Source organism: Lissotriton vulgaris, chromosome 7 (assembly GCF_964263255.1).
Source record: "Lissotriton vulgaris chromosome 7, aLisVul1.2, whole genome shotgun sequence".
Taxonomy (NCBI): domain Eukaryota; kingdom Metazoa; phylum Chordata; class Amphibia; order Caudata; family Salamandridae; genus Lissotriton; species Lissotriton vulgaris.
In genome coordinates, this window is record NC_141695.1 from 1,729,333,149 (window position 1) to 1,729,350,318 (window position 17,170).

At 45.1% G+C, this 17,170-nt stretch overlaps 1 protein-coding gene across 1 annotated transcript in view; it reads right to left on the reverse strand.

The window, feature by feature from the left end:
• Positions 1–1,645: 1,645 nt before the first annotated feature.
• LOC147706478 (alpha-2-macroglobulin-like protein 1) overlaps positions 1,646–17,170 on the reverse strand; it is a 384,979-nt gene continuing 369,454 nt past the window's right edge. The window contains exons 35-38 of the mRNA XM_086929616.1: positions 14,670–14,708; positions 4,564–4,587; positions 2,840–2,872; positions 1,646–1,926 (exon numbers count right to left, since the gene is read on the reverse strand). Coding sequence (XP_086785742.1) covers positions 1,646–1,926; positions 2,840–2,872; positions 4,564–4,587; positions 14,670–14,708 — 377 coding nt within the window. The remainder of the gene's footprint in view (positions 1,927–2,839; positions 2,873–4,563; positions 4,588–14,669; positions 14,709–17,170) is intronic.

Below are 17,170 nucleotides of genomic sequence, written 5' to 3' on the forward strand. Positions count from 1 at the left end.
CACAGTGATCAGGACTCTGAGGTCACAGTGATCAGGACTCTGAGGTCACAGTGATCAGGACTCTGTGACTCTGAGGTCACAGTGATAAGGACTCTGAGGTCACAGTGATAAGGACTCTGTGACTCTGAGGTCACAGTGATAAGGATTCTGAGGTCACAGTGATAAGGACTCTGTGACTCTGAGGTCACAGTGATCAGGACTCTGTGACTCCGAGGTCACAGTGATCAGGACTCTGTGACTCTGAGGTCACAGTGATAAGGACTCTGAGGTCACAGTGATAAGGACTCTGTGACTCTGAGGTCACAGTGATCAGGACTCTGTGACTCTGAGGTCACAGTGATCAGGACTCTGAGGTCACAGTGATCAGGACTCTGTGACTCTGAGGTCACAGTGATAAGGACTCTGTGACTCTGAGGTCACAGTGATAAGGACTCTGAGGTCACAGTGATAAGGACTCTGTGACTCTGAGGTCACAGTGATCAGGACTCTGTGACTCTGAGGTCACAGTGATAAGGACTCTGTGACTCTGAGGTCACAGTGATAAGGACCCTGAGGTCACAGTGATAAGGACTCTGTGACTCTGAGGTCACAGTGATCAGGACTCTGAGGTCACAGTGATAAGGACTCTGTGACTCTGAGGTCACAGTGATAAGGACTCTGTGACTCTGAGGTCACAGTGATAAGGACTCTGAGGTCACAGTGATCAGGACTCTGAGGTCACAGTGATCAGGACTCTGTGACTCTGAGGTCACAGTGATCAGGACTCTGAGGTCACAGTGATAAGGACTCTGTGACTCTGAGGTCACAGTGATCAGGACTCTGTGACTCTGAGGTCACAGTGATCAGGACTCTGAGGTCACAGTGATAAGGACTCTGTGACTCTGAGGTCACAGTGATACGGACTCTGAGGTCACAGTGATAAGGACTCTGTGACTCTGAGGTCACAGTGATAAGGACTCTGAGGTCACAGTGATCAGGACTCTGTGACTCTGAGGTCACAGTGATCAGGACTCTGTGACTCTGAGGTCACAGTGATCAGGACTCTGAGGTCACAGTGATCAGGACTCTGTGACTCTGAGGTCACAGTGATAAGGACTCTGTGACTCTGAGGTCACAGTGATAAGGACTCTGAGGTCACAGTGATAAGGACTCTGTGACTCTGAGGTCACCGTGATAAGGACTCTGAGGTCACAGTGATAAGGACTCTGTGACTCTGAGGTCACAGTGATCAGGACTCTGTGACTCTGAGGTCACAGTGATCAGGACTCTGAGGTCACAGTGATCAGGACTCTGTGACTCTGAGGTCACAGTGATAAGGACTCTGTGACTCTGAGGTGACAGTGATAAGGACTCTGAGGTCACAGTGATAAGGACTCTGTGACTCTGAGGTCCCAGTGATCAGGACTCTGTGACTCTGAGGTCACAGTGATCAGGACTCTGAGGTCACAGTGATCAGGACTCTGTGACTCTGAGGTCACAGTGATCAGGACTCTGTGACTCTGAGGTCACAGTGATCAGGACTCTGAGGTCACAGTGATAAGGACTCTGTGACTCTGAGGTCACTGTGATAAGGACTCTGAGGTCACAGTGATAAGTACTCTGTGACTCTGAGGTCACAGTGATAAGGACTCTGAGGTCACAGTGATCAGGACTCTGTGACTCTGAGGTCACAGTGATCAGGACTCTGTGACTCTGAGGTCACAGTGATCAGGACTCTGAGGTAACAGTGATCAGGACTCTGTGACTCTGAGGTCACAGTGATAAGGACTCTGTGGCTGAGGTCACAGTGATAAGGACTCTGTGACTCTGAGGTCACAGTGATCAGGACTCTGTGACTGAGGTCACAGTGATAAGGACTCTGTGACTCTGAGGTCACAGTGATCAGGACTCTGTGACTGAGGTCACAGTGATCAGGACTCTGTGACTCTGAGGTCACAGTGATCAGGACTCTGTGACTGTGAGGTCACAGTGATAAGGACTCTGTGACTCTGAGGTCACAGTGATCAGGACTCTGAGGTCACAATGATAAGGACTCTGTGACTCTGAGGTCACAGTGATAAGGACTCTGAGGTCACAGTGATCAGGACTCTGAGGTCACAGTGATAAGGACTCTGAGGTCACAGTGATAGGGGCTCAGTGTGGGTTCAAGTTACTGATCTCTCCTTAGCTTAATCCATCAAGGTGACTTAAATTTAGCTCTGAGTTTCTGCACTGCTCTTGAAAAGCACGTGATGAAAATCCTCTGCCTCTTCAAGGTGGAAAACTGCCTCCGCTGAGTGCAGTTCCCAATGGAGACCCAGGGCTGTTCCTTTGTATGGGGAGACATTTGGAAACATAGTTGCAGTTTGCACCAGTGTTCAAACTGCTGACTCTAGGCATCCCTGAGGGACCAGCCTCGGAAATCTCTCTCTCTCCGAGGATGGGTGGTCAACTGAGTCACCAAGAGGTACAGACCCCACGCCCCATTTTATTTTGGGCTCCAATTTGCTCGAAAAGAGTCACTATGAGATTCTAACTTGTTGTTTTTGTTGTATGTACTTTATTCGATAAAAAATTATCATAAAAGCATGTACATCCCAAATTCATATTTGAAAGATCATTATACAAAACAGTTTGATAAAATAAAACCAGTTAAGCAGTTTTCATTGTAAACATGTATACAGTACAACATTAAAATTAAGATCTTAAAACAATGTATCAAAAACGGACCTGGGCACTGCCTGGCTGCTGCTTTTCGCTAATAGCTTGGATCGTGTTAGCCATGCGCAGCCTAAGTATTTTGCTAACTTCCTAACTTCTTTGCATATAACAACATTTTTCACTTTTCAGAAGTACTCACCGCTGCTTATGGTAGTTTCTTCATCTACCGGCGCTGAAGGGAAAAAGAAGTATATTTCAGAACAGGTGATTAAAACAGTCAGATTTGCCCATAACAGATTAGAAAAATCAATAACACCTTAAGATGTTATGGCTTTATGTTTTTTTCCAGACTTAGTAAAGGAGAACCTGCCCAACCTCCAAATCATGAGGATGAAACAAATAATTTCGGAGTCATCTGAATTGTTAAAAGAGAAAGCAACAGTACGTAAAAAATCAAGGAGAGTTCGTTAGACAACATAGTTCCTTTTCTGTGTTCATATTGTAAACACGCATCTGATCAGATATCCTGAATGGCTTCTAACTGATACAGGAGTTGAGGACAAACTGTAATGTCCAAAGTGTTTTTACAGACTGAATAGGAGGAAGAGGGGAGATAGAAGGTAGATGGAGCGTCTGGTTTGAATGAAAGAACAAGTCCACCTCAACGTAAAGCTTGCACTTGTTGTGAGACACTCTGGATTTTTTAAATCCTGGTATGGAGCCTTAAAGGCTAAAGCCTGGATTGCTCCAGTGCTCTTGATTGGTGTAATGGCGTCTTTGTGCCCATCTTCTATGACAGCTTCCGATTAGATGATGGGTGAATTGATTCCAAGAAGCTTCTCATTGCAGCTGAAAACTCTGCATCAAGTTCCCAGATCAGGTGTCTATCTCCCTCAGTTGCAGGGTTGCACCATCTGCTTGCAAAGAGACAGCACTTTACGATGGCAAATGTGGGGAACATAAGCAGGCACGGACCACACTTAATGTTTTGTCACCAAGCGAAATTCAAGTGCCTTTAGTTAAAGGACCATAGAAGAGTGAAAGGTCCTAGCAGGCTGTTGAAGGTGTACATGCCAAGACACATTAAAGGCATCCTACAGCACAAACAGGACTCTGTGACTCTAAGGTCACACGGATAGGTGCTCTTGCAGGCTGAAGGAGAATTCACAACTCAAAGAGTGGATTCAAGTTACGCAACTCTCCTTAACTTAGTCGATCAGGGTGCCTTAAGCTTAGCTCTAAGTTTAAGCAGAATGCGCGAACACTGCCGAATGATATTCCACTGACACTTCATGGTGGAAAACAGCCTTAGTTCAGGGCAGTTCATTATACACACTCTGGGCTGTTCCTTTGTAAATTTTCCAGTGCCAAGGTTGGGTAGGCAACTGGGTCACTGAGTGGTATGTACCCCTACATCCTATTTAAATATGGGGCAGTGAATTTACTCAAAGAGTGACAGTCCGACCCTAAGGGCCCTATTTACAGAACTAACTTATGACAAAATGCTAAACTTACTACCATTTTGGTTTTCACAGAAAGCACTTACTCATTTCGGTATTCACAGAAAGCACTTACTCATTTCGGTATTCACAGAAGGCACTTACTCATTTCGGTATTCACAGAAGTTAGGAGTCCTAACTTTAGGACTCCTAAATGCCTTCTGTGAACATCGAAAGTCTTAAAGTTTGGATTTTTCTCAGTTTAGGAGTAGTAAAGTTAGGACTCCTAACTTTAGGACTCCTAAACTGAGAAAAATCCTAACTTTAAGACTTTCAGAATTCACAGAAATCATTTAGGATTCCTAACTTCTGTGAACACCTAAATGGTAGTACGTTTAGGATTTAGTCTTAAGTTAGTTCTGTGAATCGGGCCCAAAATTATTTTCCATATTACAGAGAATTTTCACTTTTCAAAAGTACTCACTGCTGGGTGTGGTAGTTGAAGGTGCTGAAAGGTAAAAAAAGAAAAAACATTTCAGAACACTTGAATAAACCAATGAGATTTACCCATAATATACAAAGAAAAAAAATAATTTTTAGATGTTAAGCCTACACATTTTCTCCCAGGCCCTACATCCAAATATTGAGGGTGAAACACTTAAATTCAGGGCGACCTGAATTGTTAAAAGAGAAAGCAACATTACATCAAAAATTCAAGGAGAGAAAAATAAACGAATGAATACCAAGGAGCTGACTGTAAAACAGCAACAGTTTTCAAAAGCAATATTTTGAAATAATGAATCACTGCATGTAGTTCTCTAACTTTGGTATCTGTCATAGATTCACATGCTGGAATATTGCCCCTTCGACTGTGAATCCTTGATAATCAGTGTTACTAGAGCAGTGTCTCCATAAATTCAAATACAATTGAAAACAGGCATAGACTTTACGCTGCTTCCTACCTCATGTGACCCCAACTCTATAAATTGGAGAAAAACTGAGCTCCAACTAGCCATAGAAGTTGAGCTGCCTGCATTTTTACAGCTAGTTAAGTAATGTACAGAATTAAGCCTCATACCTGGGGTGATGAGTGGGATTGTCTCATGAGAATATATGTAAGTCATCAAAGTTGGAGAACTGCATTTAAAGATAAACGTTTTCTCTTCCAATATTGTAGCTCTTTATAGATTCACAGAATGATCATAGCAGTGTGTATGAAAGATATACCTAAGCATAGAGTGGTAATGAAGGTCGCCTATGTTAAACAGGCTGTGCAGTTACACAGGCTGTTGTCTCTGCTTTAATGCAGTAGTGCTTTGTGAAATCAAACATTACTGCCCATTGTTGGACTTGCCCCTTTTTGCAGGGTCATCCATGCGCTTTTTGCCTTCCTCTTAGCCTTTTTTCCTGACATGGTGTTGGTGGGTTTAGAACTCTGGGCACTTTAGTACTGCTGTCCAGTGTAAAGTGCGTGCACTCTCTGTGGTAAACATGGTAAGATTGGTCTACACCTGTTTGGCGAATTTAATTTACCTATTAGTCCCTTGTAAAGTGGTATCTCAGATACCCAGGGCCAGTAATTTAAATGCTACTGGTGGGCTTGCAGCGCTGATTGCGCTACCAACCAAAGTATCCTTTCAAACCTGTCTCAGGCCTCTGCCACTGCAGGGCCTGTGTGCGCAGTGTGACTGCTGCTGTGACGTGGCACCTAAAGTGTTTGCCACATCTGTGACCCCCCTTTTATTGCATGTCAGTTGCCCCTAACGTAGGCCCTATCTAGCCCTATGGGCAGGGTGCATTGTAGGTGAAAGGTAGGACATGTACCTTAAGTGCGTGACGTCCTGGAAGTGACAAACAGCCATTTTGGTTTCTCACTGCTGTGAGGCTGCTGTCCCATAGGAATGCATTGGGGATTCCCTGATAAGTGTTTCAGTGCTAATTCCTGATATGAGAGGAGCAGTGTGGTCAAATTTGGTGTGTTTGGAATAGTAATAATAAATGCTGACCAATTTGTAATTGGTAAAACATGAATACATAACAGTGTGACTCAAAATTAGGATGGAACGCCCTTTACAAGCCCCTTCCTAAAAGCGAATCGCAAACCCTATTTTACGAGTTGCTAATAAGTTACCAGCTCACAAAATAGGGTTTGTACAGAGGAACATGCAATTTACCTGTCTCAAAAGGCCCATTAGGCCATTTGTGGACGGTAAAATGCATTATACATCTGACCCTAGGACACTTATGGCATAAAGCCTGCATTTGTTGCTAGTGACTCTTGATTTTTCCAATTTTGGCTGAGGAGGCTTAAAAGAACCTTGGTTTATTCCTACAAAAGCACAAGTTTACCTTTGTGAATCGGGCACCAGGTTCATAACTCAGTCCATCTTCTATTTAGCACCGAAGCAGTTGTATAGTTAAGTTGCATTGTCGAAGCTATGTCAGTGTGGACTAGCAACTCTGAAAGAGGTGCACTGTCAAAGCTGTGTAGGTAAGGCAATGGCACATCTGTGGAGCTGTATGACTGCAGGCTGAAGTCAGCCCTGTGACAATGACGCATCAGTGGAGCTGCATAAATGCAGGCTGAAGTCAGCCCTGTGGCAATGACACATCTGTAGAGCTGTATGAATGCAGGCTGAAGTCAGCCCTGTGACAATGGTCCACCAGTGGAGCTGTATGAATGCAGGCTGAAGCCAGCCTAGTGACCATGATGCATTATTGGGGCTGTAAGAATGCAAGCTGAGGTCACACATGTGACTATGACGCATCAGTGGAGCTGCAGGAATGCAGGCTAAAGTCAGCCCTGTGACAATGATGCATCAGTGGAGCTGTAGGAATTCAAGCTGAGGTCAGCCCTGTGACTATGATGCATCAGTGAAGCTGTATGAATGCAGACTGAAGTCAGCCCTGTGGCAATGACACATCAGTAGAGCTGTATGAATGCAGACTGAAGTCAGCCCTGTGGCAATGACACATCAGTAGAGCTGTATGAATGCAGACTGAAGTCAGCCCTGTGGCAATGACACATCAGTAGAGCTGTATGAATGCAGACTGAAGTCAGCCCTGTGACAATGACACATCAGTGGAGTGGTAGGAATGCAAGCTGAGGTCAGCCCTGTGACTATGACTCATCAGTGGAGCTGTATGAATGCAGGCTGAAGCCAGTCCTATGTCAATGATGTATCAGTGGAGCTGCATGATAGCAGGCTGAAGTCAGCTCTGTGACAATGGCCTGTCAGTGGAGCGGTATGAATGCAGGCTGAAGTAAGCCTAGTGACAATGGCCCGTCAGTGGAGATATATGAATACAGGCTGAAGTTATTACTGTGACAATAACACATCAGTGGAGCTGTATGAATGCGGGATAAAGTCAGCCCTGTGCCAACGACGCATCGGTGGAGTTGTATGAATAAAATCTGAATCAGCTCTGTGACAATGACGCAACAGTGGAGAGCTAGGAATCCAGGCTGAAGACAGCCCTGTGACAATGACACATCTGTGGGGCTGTACGAATGCGGGCTGAATTCAGACCTGTGACAATTACGCTTCTGTGGAGCTGTATAAATGCAGGCTGAAGTCAGCCCTATGAGAATGACGCATCAGTGGAGCTGTATGAATGCAGACGGAAGTCAACCCTGTGATAATGATCCATCAGTGGAGTGGTAGGAATGGAAGCTGAGGTCAGCCCTGTGACTATGGCGCATCAGTGGAGCTGTATGAATGCAGGTTGAAGTCAGCTCTGTGACAATGGCCCGTCAGTGGAGCTGTATGAATGCAGGCTGAAGTAAGCCTAGTGATAATGACGCATCAGTGGAGCTGGATGAACGCAGACTGAAGTTAGCCGTGTGATAATGGCGCATCAGGGGAGCGGTATGAATGCAGACTGAAGTCAGCCGTGCTACAATGACGCGTCAGGGGAGAGGTATGAATGCAGACTGAAGTCAGCCCTGTGACAATGGCGCATCAGTGGAGCTGGATGAACGCAGACTGAAGTCAGCCCTGTGACAATGATGCATCAGGGGAGCGTTATGAATGCAGACTGAAGTCAGCCCTGTGACAATGACGCATCGGTGGAGTTGTATGAATAAAATCTGAATCAGCTCTGTGACAATGACGCAACAGTGGAGATCTAGGAATCCAGGCTGAAGACAGCACTGTGACAATGACACATCTGTGGGGCTGTATGAATGCGGGCTGAATTCAGACCTGTGACAATTACGCTTTTGTGGAGCTGTATAAATGCAGGCTGAAGTCAGCGCTGTGGCAATGGTCTATCTGTGGAGCTGTATAAATGCAGGCTGAAGTCAGCCCTATGAGAATGACGCATCAGTGGAGCTGTATGAATGCAGACTGAAGTCAGCCCTGTGACAATGGTGCATCAGTGGAGCTGCATGAATGCAGACTGAAGTCAGCCCTGTGACAATGATGCATCAGGGGAGCGTTATGAATGCAGACTGAAGTCAGCCGTGTGACAATGACGCATCAGTGGAGCTGCATAAATGCAGACTGAAGTCTGCCCTGAGACAATGACGCATCAGTGGAGCTGTATGAACGCAGACTGAAGTCAGCCCTGTGACAATGGCGCATCAGTGGAGCTGTATGAATGCAGACTGAAGTCAGCCCTGTGACAATGACGCATCAGTGGAGCTGTATGAACGCAGACTGAAGTTAGCCCTGTGACAATGGCGCATCAGTGGAGCTGTATGAATGCTGACTGAAGTCAGCCCTGTGAAAATGATGCATCAGGGGGGGCGGTGGGAATGCTGGCTGAAGACAGCCCTGTGACAATGGCGCATCAGTGGAGCTGTATGAATGCAGACTGAAGTCAGCCCTGTGACAATGATGCATCAGTGGGGCTGTATGAATGCAGACTGAAGTCAGCCCTGTGACAATGACGCATCAGTGGAGCTGTATGAATGCAGGCTGAAGTCAGCCCTATGAGAATGACGCATCAGTGGAGCTGTATGAATGCAGACTGAAGTCAGCCCTGTGACAATGGTGCATCAGTGGAGCTGTATGAATGCAGACTGAAGTTAGTCCTGTGACAATGACGCATCAGGGGAGCGGTATGAACGCAGACTGAAGTCAGCCCTGTGACAATGACGCATCAGGGGAGCGGTATGAATGCAGACTGAAGTCAGCCCTGTGACAATGACGCATCAGTGGAGCTGCATAAATGCAGACTGAAGTCAGCCCTGTGACAATCGCGCATCAGTGAAGCTGTATGAATGCAGATTGAAGTCAGTCCTGTGAAAAGTACGCATCAGTTGAGCTGTATGAACGCAGACTGAAGTCAGCCCTGTGACAATGGCGCATCAGTGGAGCTGTATGAATGCTGACTGAAGTCAGCCCTGTGACAATGACGCATCAGTGGAGCTGTATGAACGCAGACTGAAGTCAGCCCTGTGAAAATGATGCATCAGTTAAGCGATGGGTATGCAGGCTGGAGTCAGCCCGATGACAATGGCGCATCAGGGGAGCGATGGGAATGCTGGCTGAAGACAGCCCTGTGACAATGACTCGTCAGGGGAGCAGTAGGAATGCAGATTGACGTCAGACCTGTGAAAATGACGCATCAGTTGAGCGATGGGTATGCAGGCTGGAGTCAGCCCGATGGCAATGGCGCATCAGGGGAGCGGTATGAATGCAGACTGAAGTGAGCCGTGTGACAATGACGCATCAGTTGGGCTGTATAAATGCAGACTGAAGTCAGCCCTGTGACAATGACGCATCAGTGAAGCTGTATGAATGCAGATTGAAGTCAGTCCTGTGAAAAGTACGCATCAGTTGAGCTGTATGAACGCAGACTGAAGTCAGCCCTGTGACAATGGCGCATCAGTGGAGCTGTATGAATGCTGACTGAAGTCAGCCCTGTTTCAATGACGCATCAGTGGAGCTGTATGAACGCAGACTGAAGTCAGCCCTGTGAAAATGACGCATCAGTGGCGCGGTGGGAATGCGGGCTGAAGTCAGCTCTGTGACAATGACGCATCAGTGGCGCGGTGGGAATGCGGGCTGAAGTCAGCTCTGTGATAGAGATGAAAGCCAGTGGTGTGAGAATGCAGTTTGATGTGAGCAATGACACATTGGTGAAACTGTGTGACTGCAGACTGAAGAGAACAAGGTAACTGAGGTATAAACGAAGGTGGAGAACATGTACAGCTGAAGTCCTAAGTCTGAGGAGCATCGATAGAGCTGTGTGAATTCAGGCTTCTGACAGGTTTGTAACTCTGATAATTCAGCATAATTTACCTGATTCATAATCCAAAGGTTGCTGTTCCTTTGGGTAATAAATAAAAAGAGTGACAGAATGTGTGCAGGGAACAGCCGCACAATCCTAGCATCCCAGCTTAAAAATAAGAAAACATGAAGTATTCAGTGGTATCTTAGGGGCCGATTACGATGGCAGTGGTCACTGCCGGCCCAGCGGGGGCGATCCGCCCGCCATCCAGACAGCAAAGACCCACCGCCATATTATGATGGCTGGGGGGTCCGTGGCGGACGGAAAGACCGTCCGCCGCTTTTCCGCTGGTCAACTCGTCGACCGGCGGGAAACGTGTTTAATATGGTGACTGTGGCTGGAAGACACCGTCATCCATATTACAATGCTGCCGGTGAGCAGCCTTTTCATTGCGGCATTGCTGCCATGAAAAGGCAGGTGGTTTCTGCTGTTGGGGCCCATTGCGGGACCCCAGGGTGTTGGGGGGTGGGGGTTCTCATGTGGGGTACCCATGGTACCCCCCTGCATTTGCATGTACAAGGTGGCAGGCACCGCACGGTGCCTGTCACATTGTACATTCAAATGCACAACATGTATTTTTACATTGCGGCGGGTGCTGCTTGCAGCACCTCCCACCGCAATGTAAAAATACGGGAGGCGCCCGCCAGTGTGGGGGGCGCATCCTATTTGTATAGTGGGACCGCCGCACCCATGGTGGGCAGTCCCTGTTGCCTATGTGATGGCGGGATCGACCCCTTAGTTCCTCAGTGCGGAACTCAGTCATGGGGCAGAAATACTGCACCGAGTACATGCAGCACACTGGGGTTATTGTAGTGACGTATTACTTCCTAAAACAACGTGCAACTTGTAGTGAAGCTCTGTGCAGGGGATATGAATTCTTCATAATTCTAAATATTGTTGCAAAACACATGTAAAGCAGAGAATTTATTTTTATGTTGGTCAAGTGGCTAGAACTTGGACCATGGGGCACCAGGTTCAGGGAGCAGCGTCACATATCACAAGTGTCACCCTGGAAACTCTTAAGCAAGCCTCTCCCTGTCCCGGTTTATTTGATAGAGGTGTTGTGGCACTTACAGACCATCAAACTGCACGTTATTTATTACTGTCACTGAGTTTTAGAACTAATATCATTCATTTTAAGGAGTCCGGGAATGATGGCCATTTCTGACAAACTGATGATAATGGTTATATGTTTCCAGGTATTTAAGTTGTAGTTGTTTAAAGAACATTTAGCACCACAAACACCATCTGCAAGAAGATTGCATCTTTTTAACGTGAACTATCCCAAGTTAAGAGGGTATGCCAAGGTAAAGCGTTAGCCCCAGTCCTCAACCTTCTAGGTTGCTGTGGTAATCTCTAGACGCTTCACATTGGGAATGATGCTTAAATTCCTTTAATCCATCATGGTGATGAGTCCCAGAGCAAGAGTGCCTAGAATTCAGTTCACAGTGTGAGCTATATAAAATGTACTTTGTAACTGTTGCTGTGTTTGGTTTTATTTTCAGCATTTATTATATTTCTCTGACTCATAGCAAGACATATTTGGAAATTGATCTTTTTGGTAACAAAGCTAGAGCTATGTGAAAAATAAATGTTTATTTGGTAGGAAGCTCAAAAACACTTTGCTATTAGGGAGAAGTGTGGCTATTTTATGTTATAGTTAAACAACAAGAGAGAAAAGGGTCAGTCTGCCACTCTTATACCCCTTAGAGTTGGAATATCAAACAACGAAAGAGTAACCAAATAAACAAAAAGAGAGAGTGAGTAAAAAAAATCAATTACCACAACCAAAATGATAAGGACTGGGTGGAATGAGTCAGTACACACTGAGAAAAAGGAACCCTCAGGCACCAACGAAGTCAGTAGCCAGTTTTCACCATTGGGTTCTTGTTACGGGTATGTGCATTAGTACATATAGTGAAGTGAGTGAATTATAAAAGGAGGTGTAGCTGTTCCCTATAGAGAATTCCTTTTAATAGAGGGACAGTTCATCTCCATTAATCCCTTCGATGCTGATGACGAGCTCAGCTCGTCATCAGCCACGGGGGGCGTGTGCGGATGACGAGCTGAGCTCGTCATCTAACGCGGCTTTTTGAAAAAAGCCGCGTAGCGCAAAAATTACTGCAGCAGCGATGCGGTTAAAAACGAAGTGAGAAACTGACAAAAGTTTGTTGAGTCATTTTGAACCAAACATGTCCTAAAAATTATTAGAAATTGGTCAATTTTATGATATGTAAAGTTATTTGTGTACAATAAAATCTATTTAAATTAAACATTTTGCTAAAAGAACCTTATAATTGTTACATTTTACACGAAGAATTAAGATGGCCTAGTAGGACAAGACCTTCTTTGCTCTCAACCCTGCAGATAGCTTCCCCGGAGTGCCTTTTGCACATGGTCAAGTGATGCGGAACATTACTTGAGGGCCTTTTTAAGGTTTGCCAAGTGGGATGCCCCAATGCTGAGTGACAGCAGCTGCCCTCCAATTAGAAGGTGTTCCGCTCAAATGACAGAGCATTTCCACTGAAAGTGCTCCCGCACACAACTTTTGGCGGCGCTGCTCTAGTGAGATATATGTTCATTATGGGCTAGATAGGAGACATAAATAGAATTAAAGAATAATTTTAAGTTGTTTCACTCTATATCACAAGAACAATCCTTCTGCAGCAGGAGTTATTATATGTGAGTACAGTAACAGCCCTACTATTTGTATGGTATGGTATGGTATGGTATGGTATGGTATTGTATTGTAGTTTTATTTGTGATGGAACACCAATGCCAGAAAGTATCCAGCTTCAAAGCGCTACATTGCCAACAGTAATACAAAAGATAAAGTAAAGTGAACCATAAGTACAGTTTACATTCAACCAGTGTAATAGATTACCAAAAAGAAATATAATCAAATTAGTAAAACATCATAAGGCACTCAAAAGATACACTTTCAGATGTTCAAACGTTGCTACCACTAGCCTGAATCTAGGCCTCCCATGGTTAAATCGCCAGGCCCTGAGGGTGGGCAGTCAAAAGGGCAACTGAAAGGTATGAACCGGGGAACACACTCATCCCTTAGTGGAGTTGCTGGGTGGCCAGCCCTCCATCCCCAAAATACAGGACAGGGACTTTGCTCAAAACCAGCATTGGCAACGTCCATAGATTTTGAATTTAAAATGTCTGGGCTCCATAAACTGACACTCCTATAGATTATAAATTTACTGACAGCAGGACTGACGTCTCCGATTGTTTAAAAATTGTCATCTTGCACAGATTATAAACTGAATGGCACCAAGTGGTGTGCCGTATATTAAGTAAGTATGGGTGAATTTTGCAGATCTGCGGTCTGCGAATTCGTACGAAATCGCAAAAAAGTCTGCGAATTCGCGGATTTCCGCGCAAAATCGTGGATTTTTTGCGATTTCCATCTACTCCACTGGAGTACTTTCTACTGGCTAATCAGTAAGTGCTACCTCATTGGGTAAATGTATAGTGCTTTTCCTACACTGCAGCTGCTTAAAGGGACAGAAGATTTGTCTCCACTGACCTTGTGTGCCTATAACTGTGCCACCGTGCCAAAAGGCGCATAGGTCCCTTGAGTGAGCTGTCCATCATAGTTGGGAAAGAGCGGGAAGACGTTTGATACCGCTAGTGTGTGGTGCGGGGCTTCTATGCGTGTCGACATGCCTCTTGTGTATAAAGGGTCAGAGAGCGAGCAGGGCAGCAGGTGAGGAGAAAGCAGCCTCCTGGTCACAGGAACTACACGGGGATTGCGCTCGAGAAACTCAGGGATGCAAAGACCTCCCTCGGGTATTACAGATAATTTTCGACGGCAGATATGGGGTTAAAGCACACTTGCCCAGCTTCGACAGTGCTCACTAATGCTTTTGGGCTGATTAAAACGTTACTGAATTTGAGCTTCAACTCGGGCACCTGCTTTATTTATATCTGTAAGTGCTTCCTGTTGAGGTTTAATTTTTAGCCCACAGGAAGCACTTACAGAGTAAAGGCAGGTGCCCGAGTTGAAGCTAACTTTGTAACCATTTTAGAATGGCGCCAGCAAGCCATTCTAAATTGGTTACAAAGTTAGCTTCAACTCGAGCACCTGCCTTAACTGTGCTTCATGTGGGGCAAAAAAAAATCCGCCTGCTCGCGAATTCGCGAATTTTTCGGCAATTTCGCTAGATTGGCGGACCGCGAAATTGTCGAAAATTCGCAAATTTCGCGAGCGGAGCGGATTTTGCGCCCATACTTAATATTAAGACACTATCAAACCTTGTACAAGTTAGCAGTTACGTCTTCACAGAATACGTTTTTATTGTGCTTAGAAGTCTGTAGGGAATATACAGCATCTCTTACTTTCAATGACGGGAGTATACAGCACTTCAGCGTATTCTCCTGAAACAAAAAATGTAAAAAAGTATCATTCACCTAGTATTTGACACAAAAAAGACTATATATCACGTATCAAGAAGCACTCTCTTAGTCCGCTCCCTCCCATCCCCACCACTTATACCTCTGGTTCATTGTTCCAGAGGACTGCAAATACACATTCAAACATTGCCCCAACCTAATACATGGAAGAAATACTTTAAACTCTCATTTTACACACAGGATATACATTTGGGCCATACCATGATGCCGTTGTCAACCCCGCACTGGTGCAGAAGGGGTCTGTGCACTTCTTTTTGGCGTGTTGAGCGCATACATTAACTCAAAGGGGTATATTTACTAACATTTGAAGTGAACTTTGTGTCTCAAAAGTGACATAATCGTGCCATAATGTTTTTTAAAATTTATTTTCAGCACAACAATTAGTTTGATCTAGAAAGTAACTGAAACCATTGCATTACTTAGCATCAAGGGGGTGTTCCATGGGTGGTCCATAGGTGTTCTCATGCAACCGCCCATGGTTTTGATGGAAAACCCTATGTGTTAAAAAAAAAGTAGAAGAGTTTCGTCAAAATATCACACTTTTCACCATGGTGTTATCGAGGAGAAATTCCTTTCTTTCTCCAATAATTCTGACTTTGCATGTGTTCTGCACAGTACAGCACACATACAAAAGATGACACACTTTAAAAGTTAGTCTAAGTGTAGTGATTTGTACTAGGAGGGTAACTTATCAGTACAAAACCTTTGCTGGAGTTGATATAGACACTGTTGCACTAAGATACAAAGGTGTGTATGTGGCACTGGAAGCCTGTTTGCATATGGGGCTTTCCTGCTTCCACAGGCACCAGCCTGAGGGTCCACTTTTCCTGAGGGGCAGATCATTATGGCCAAGGCTCACCGGTGATGAATGGATATCATGGGTAGGGGTGTGCACTTCTGAAAGCAGCAGGAAACCCTTCTTACTGTTGCAAAACTGGTGCAGCTTGGCAACCTTCTTCACCCTTGCCATGCTCCAACCCCCTCTCCTGCCCGCCCCACCACACAAAGACCTGTGTATAAATGCGGCATCAGGTCAGCCCTGAGGTGTCTTCCAAACCTACAACAAAAGGATTCTGCTCCCTTGTGCAAGATACTGTCAAAAAAAGGTGGGGCCAGATTACAACACTTTTTTTGACTGCCATTAGTTCATGTCCTTTGCGGTAAGTTAGGGCGGTGCTTGGTGTAGACTACTTTTACCAGAACATTATGAACGAAGGTTTCAGGGGGTGGGAATGTGTGGAAGAAATGTTTGTTAGAATTTATTGTGTAGCATTTTGCTTTGGTAGTGATGTGCTCTGTTGCTTTTTGTGCTGCTGTGTTTTGTGCTACATCATAGCACTGATGGTGTGTTGTACTGTGGTTGTTGAGTCGTGTTCAATTTTGACTGTTCTAGGCTGTGTCCTATTGTGTTTAATTTTGTTAAGTTCCTTGGCATATGCTATTAAGGTATGCCCTATTGTTTACTTTACATTTGTCATCAAATGTTGCTATAGTTTTGGCCAAAATCAGAGGATTCTTTTAAAGTTCTACTGCCCACCATGTACCCCTAGCTGTAGCGGTAAAATACCACTGCTATAGCTCTTCAAATATTTAAGGCACTAGTCAGCCCAAAACGTGGCAGATACAATGGGCCATGTCACGTTATGGGCTGGCTCACAAAAAATGTGACTGGCATTGTTTGGGATCCTGGGTGATAAGGTAAGGCCCTGCAATGGGAGCACTAAGATGAGACACAGTCTCTGACCCATTTTTGGGTTGACTGGCATTTTATGTACTTGAAGAACTGAAGCAGTGCTATTTTACCACTGTTGGCGATTGTGATTGGCTGCTGAAGTTTGTTAGCTAACTTCGTTAGTGCTAAGGATGCTAAGGTCCTGTCACAGTGCTAAGGATGCCACCTCAACATTCTATTGATGGGGGTAAAATTCTAATGTTCACGCCTCGCTACCTCTCATAATGATGCTCGCGGTGCACACGCTTTCACTATCTCTCAAGTACCGACAAGTGCGATGATGTCTGCACATCCCGCGCACTCTGTGATGTCATAAATGTACACTTGGGATCCTGCCATTTCCACAGTGATCAGACAAGACAATGGCACTCCCCTTGACAGAACTCAGTGTGAAGGCATCAGTCATGACTCTTCTAGATTTATTTCTGAAATGTCTGCAAGAATGGTAAGTTTTGTCCAGAAAGACAAATTATACAGCATAATGTTCCACATTTTAAGATAGAATTCACAAGGCTGGGACTTCCTGTCCTATGGACTGAGCGGGGCTGCAAAGAGATTTCGGCCATCATGCTCACGAAGGCATATCGTGCTGAGAACCTGAATGTGGCCCTGCGTAATCCCAAAAAATGGCTCTAGAATTGTTTTCTTTCTTATGGTTGAAGACTCATATTACTTCGAACGATTTTTAGATGTT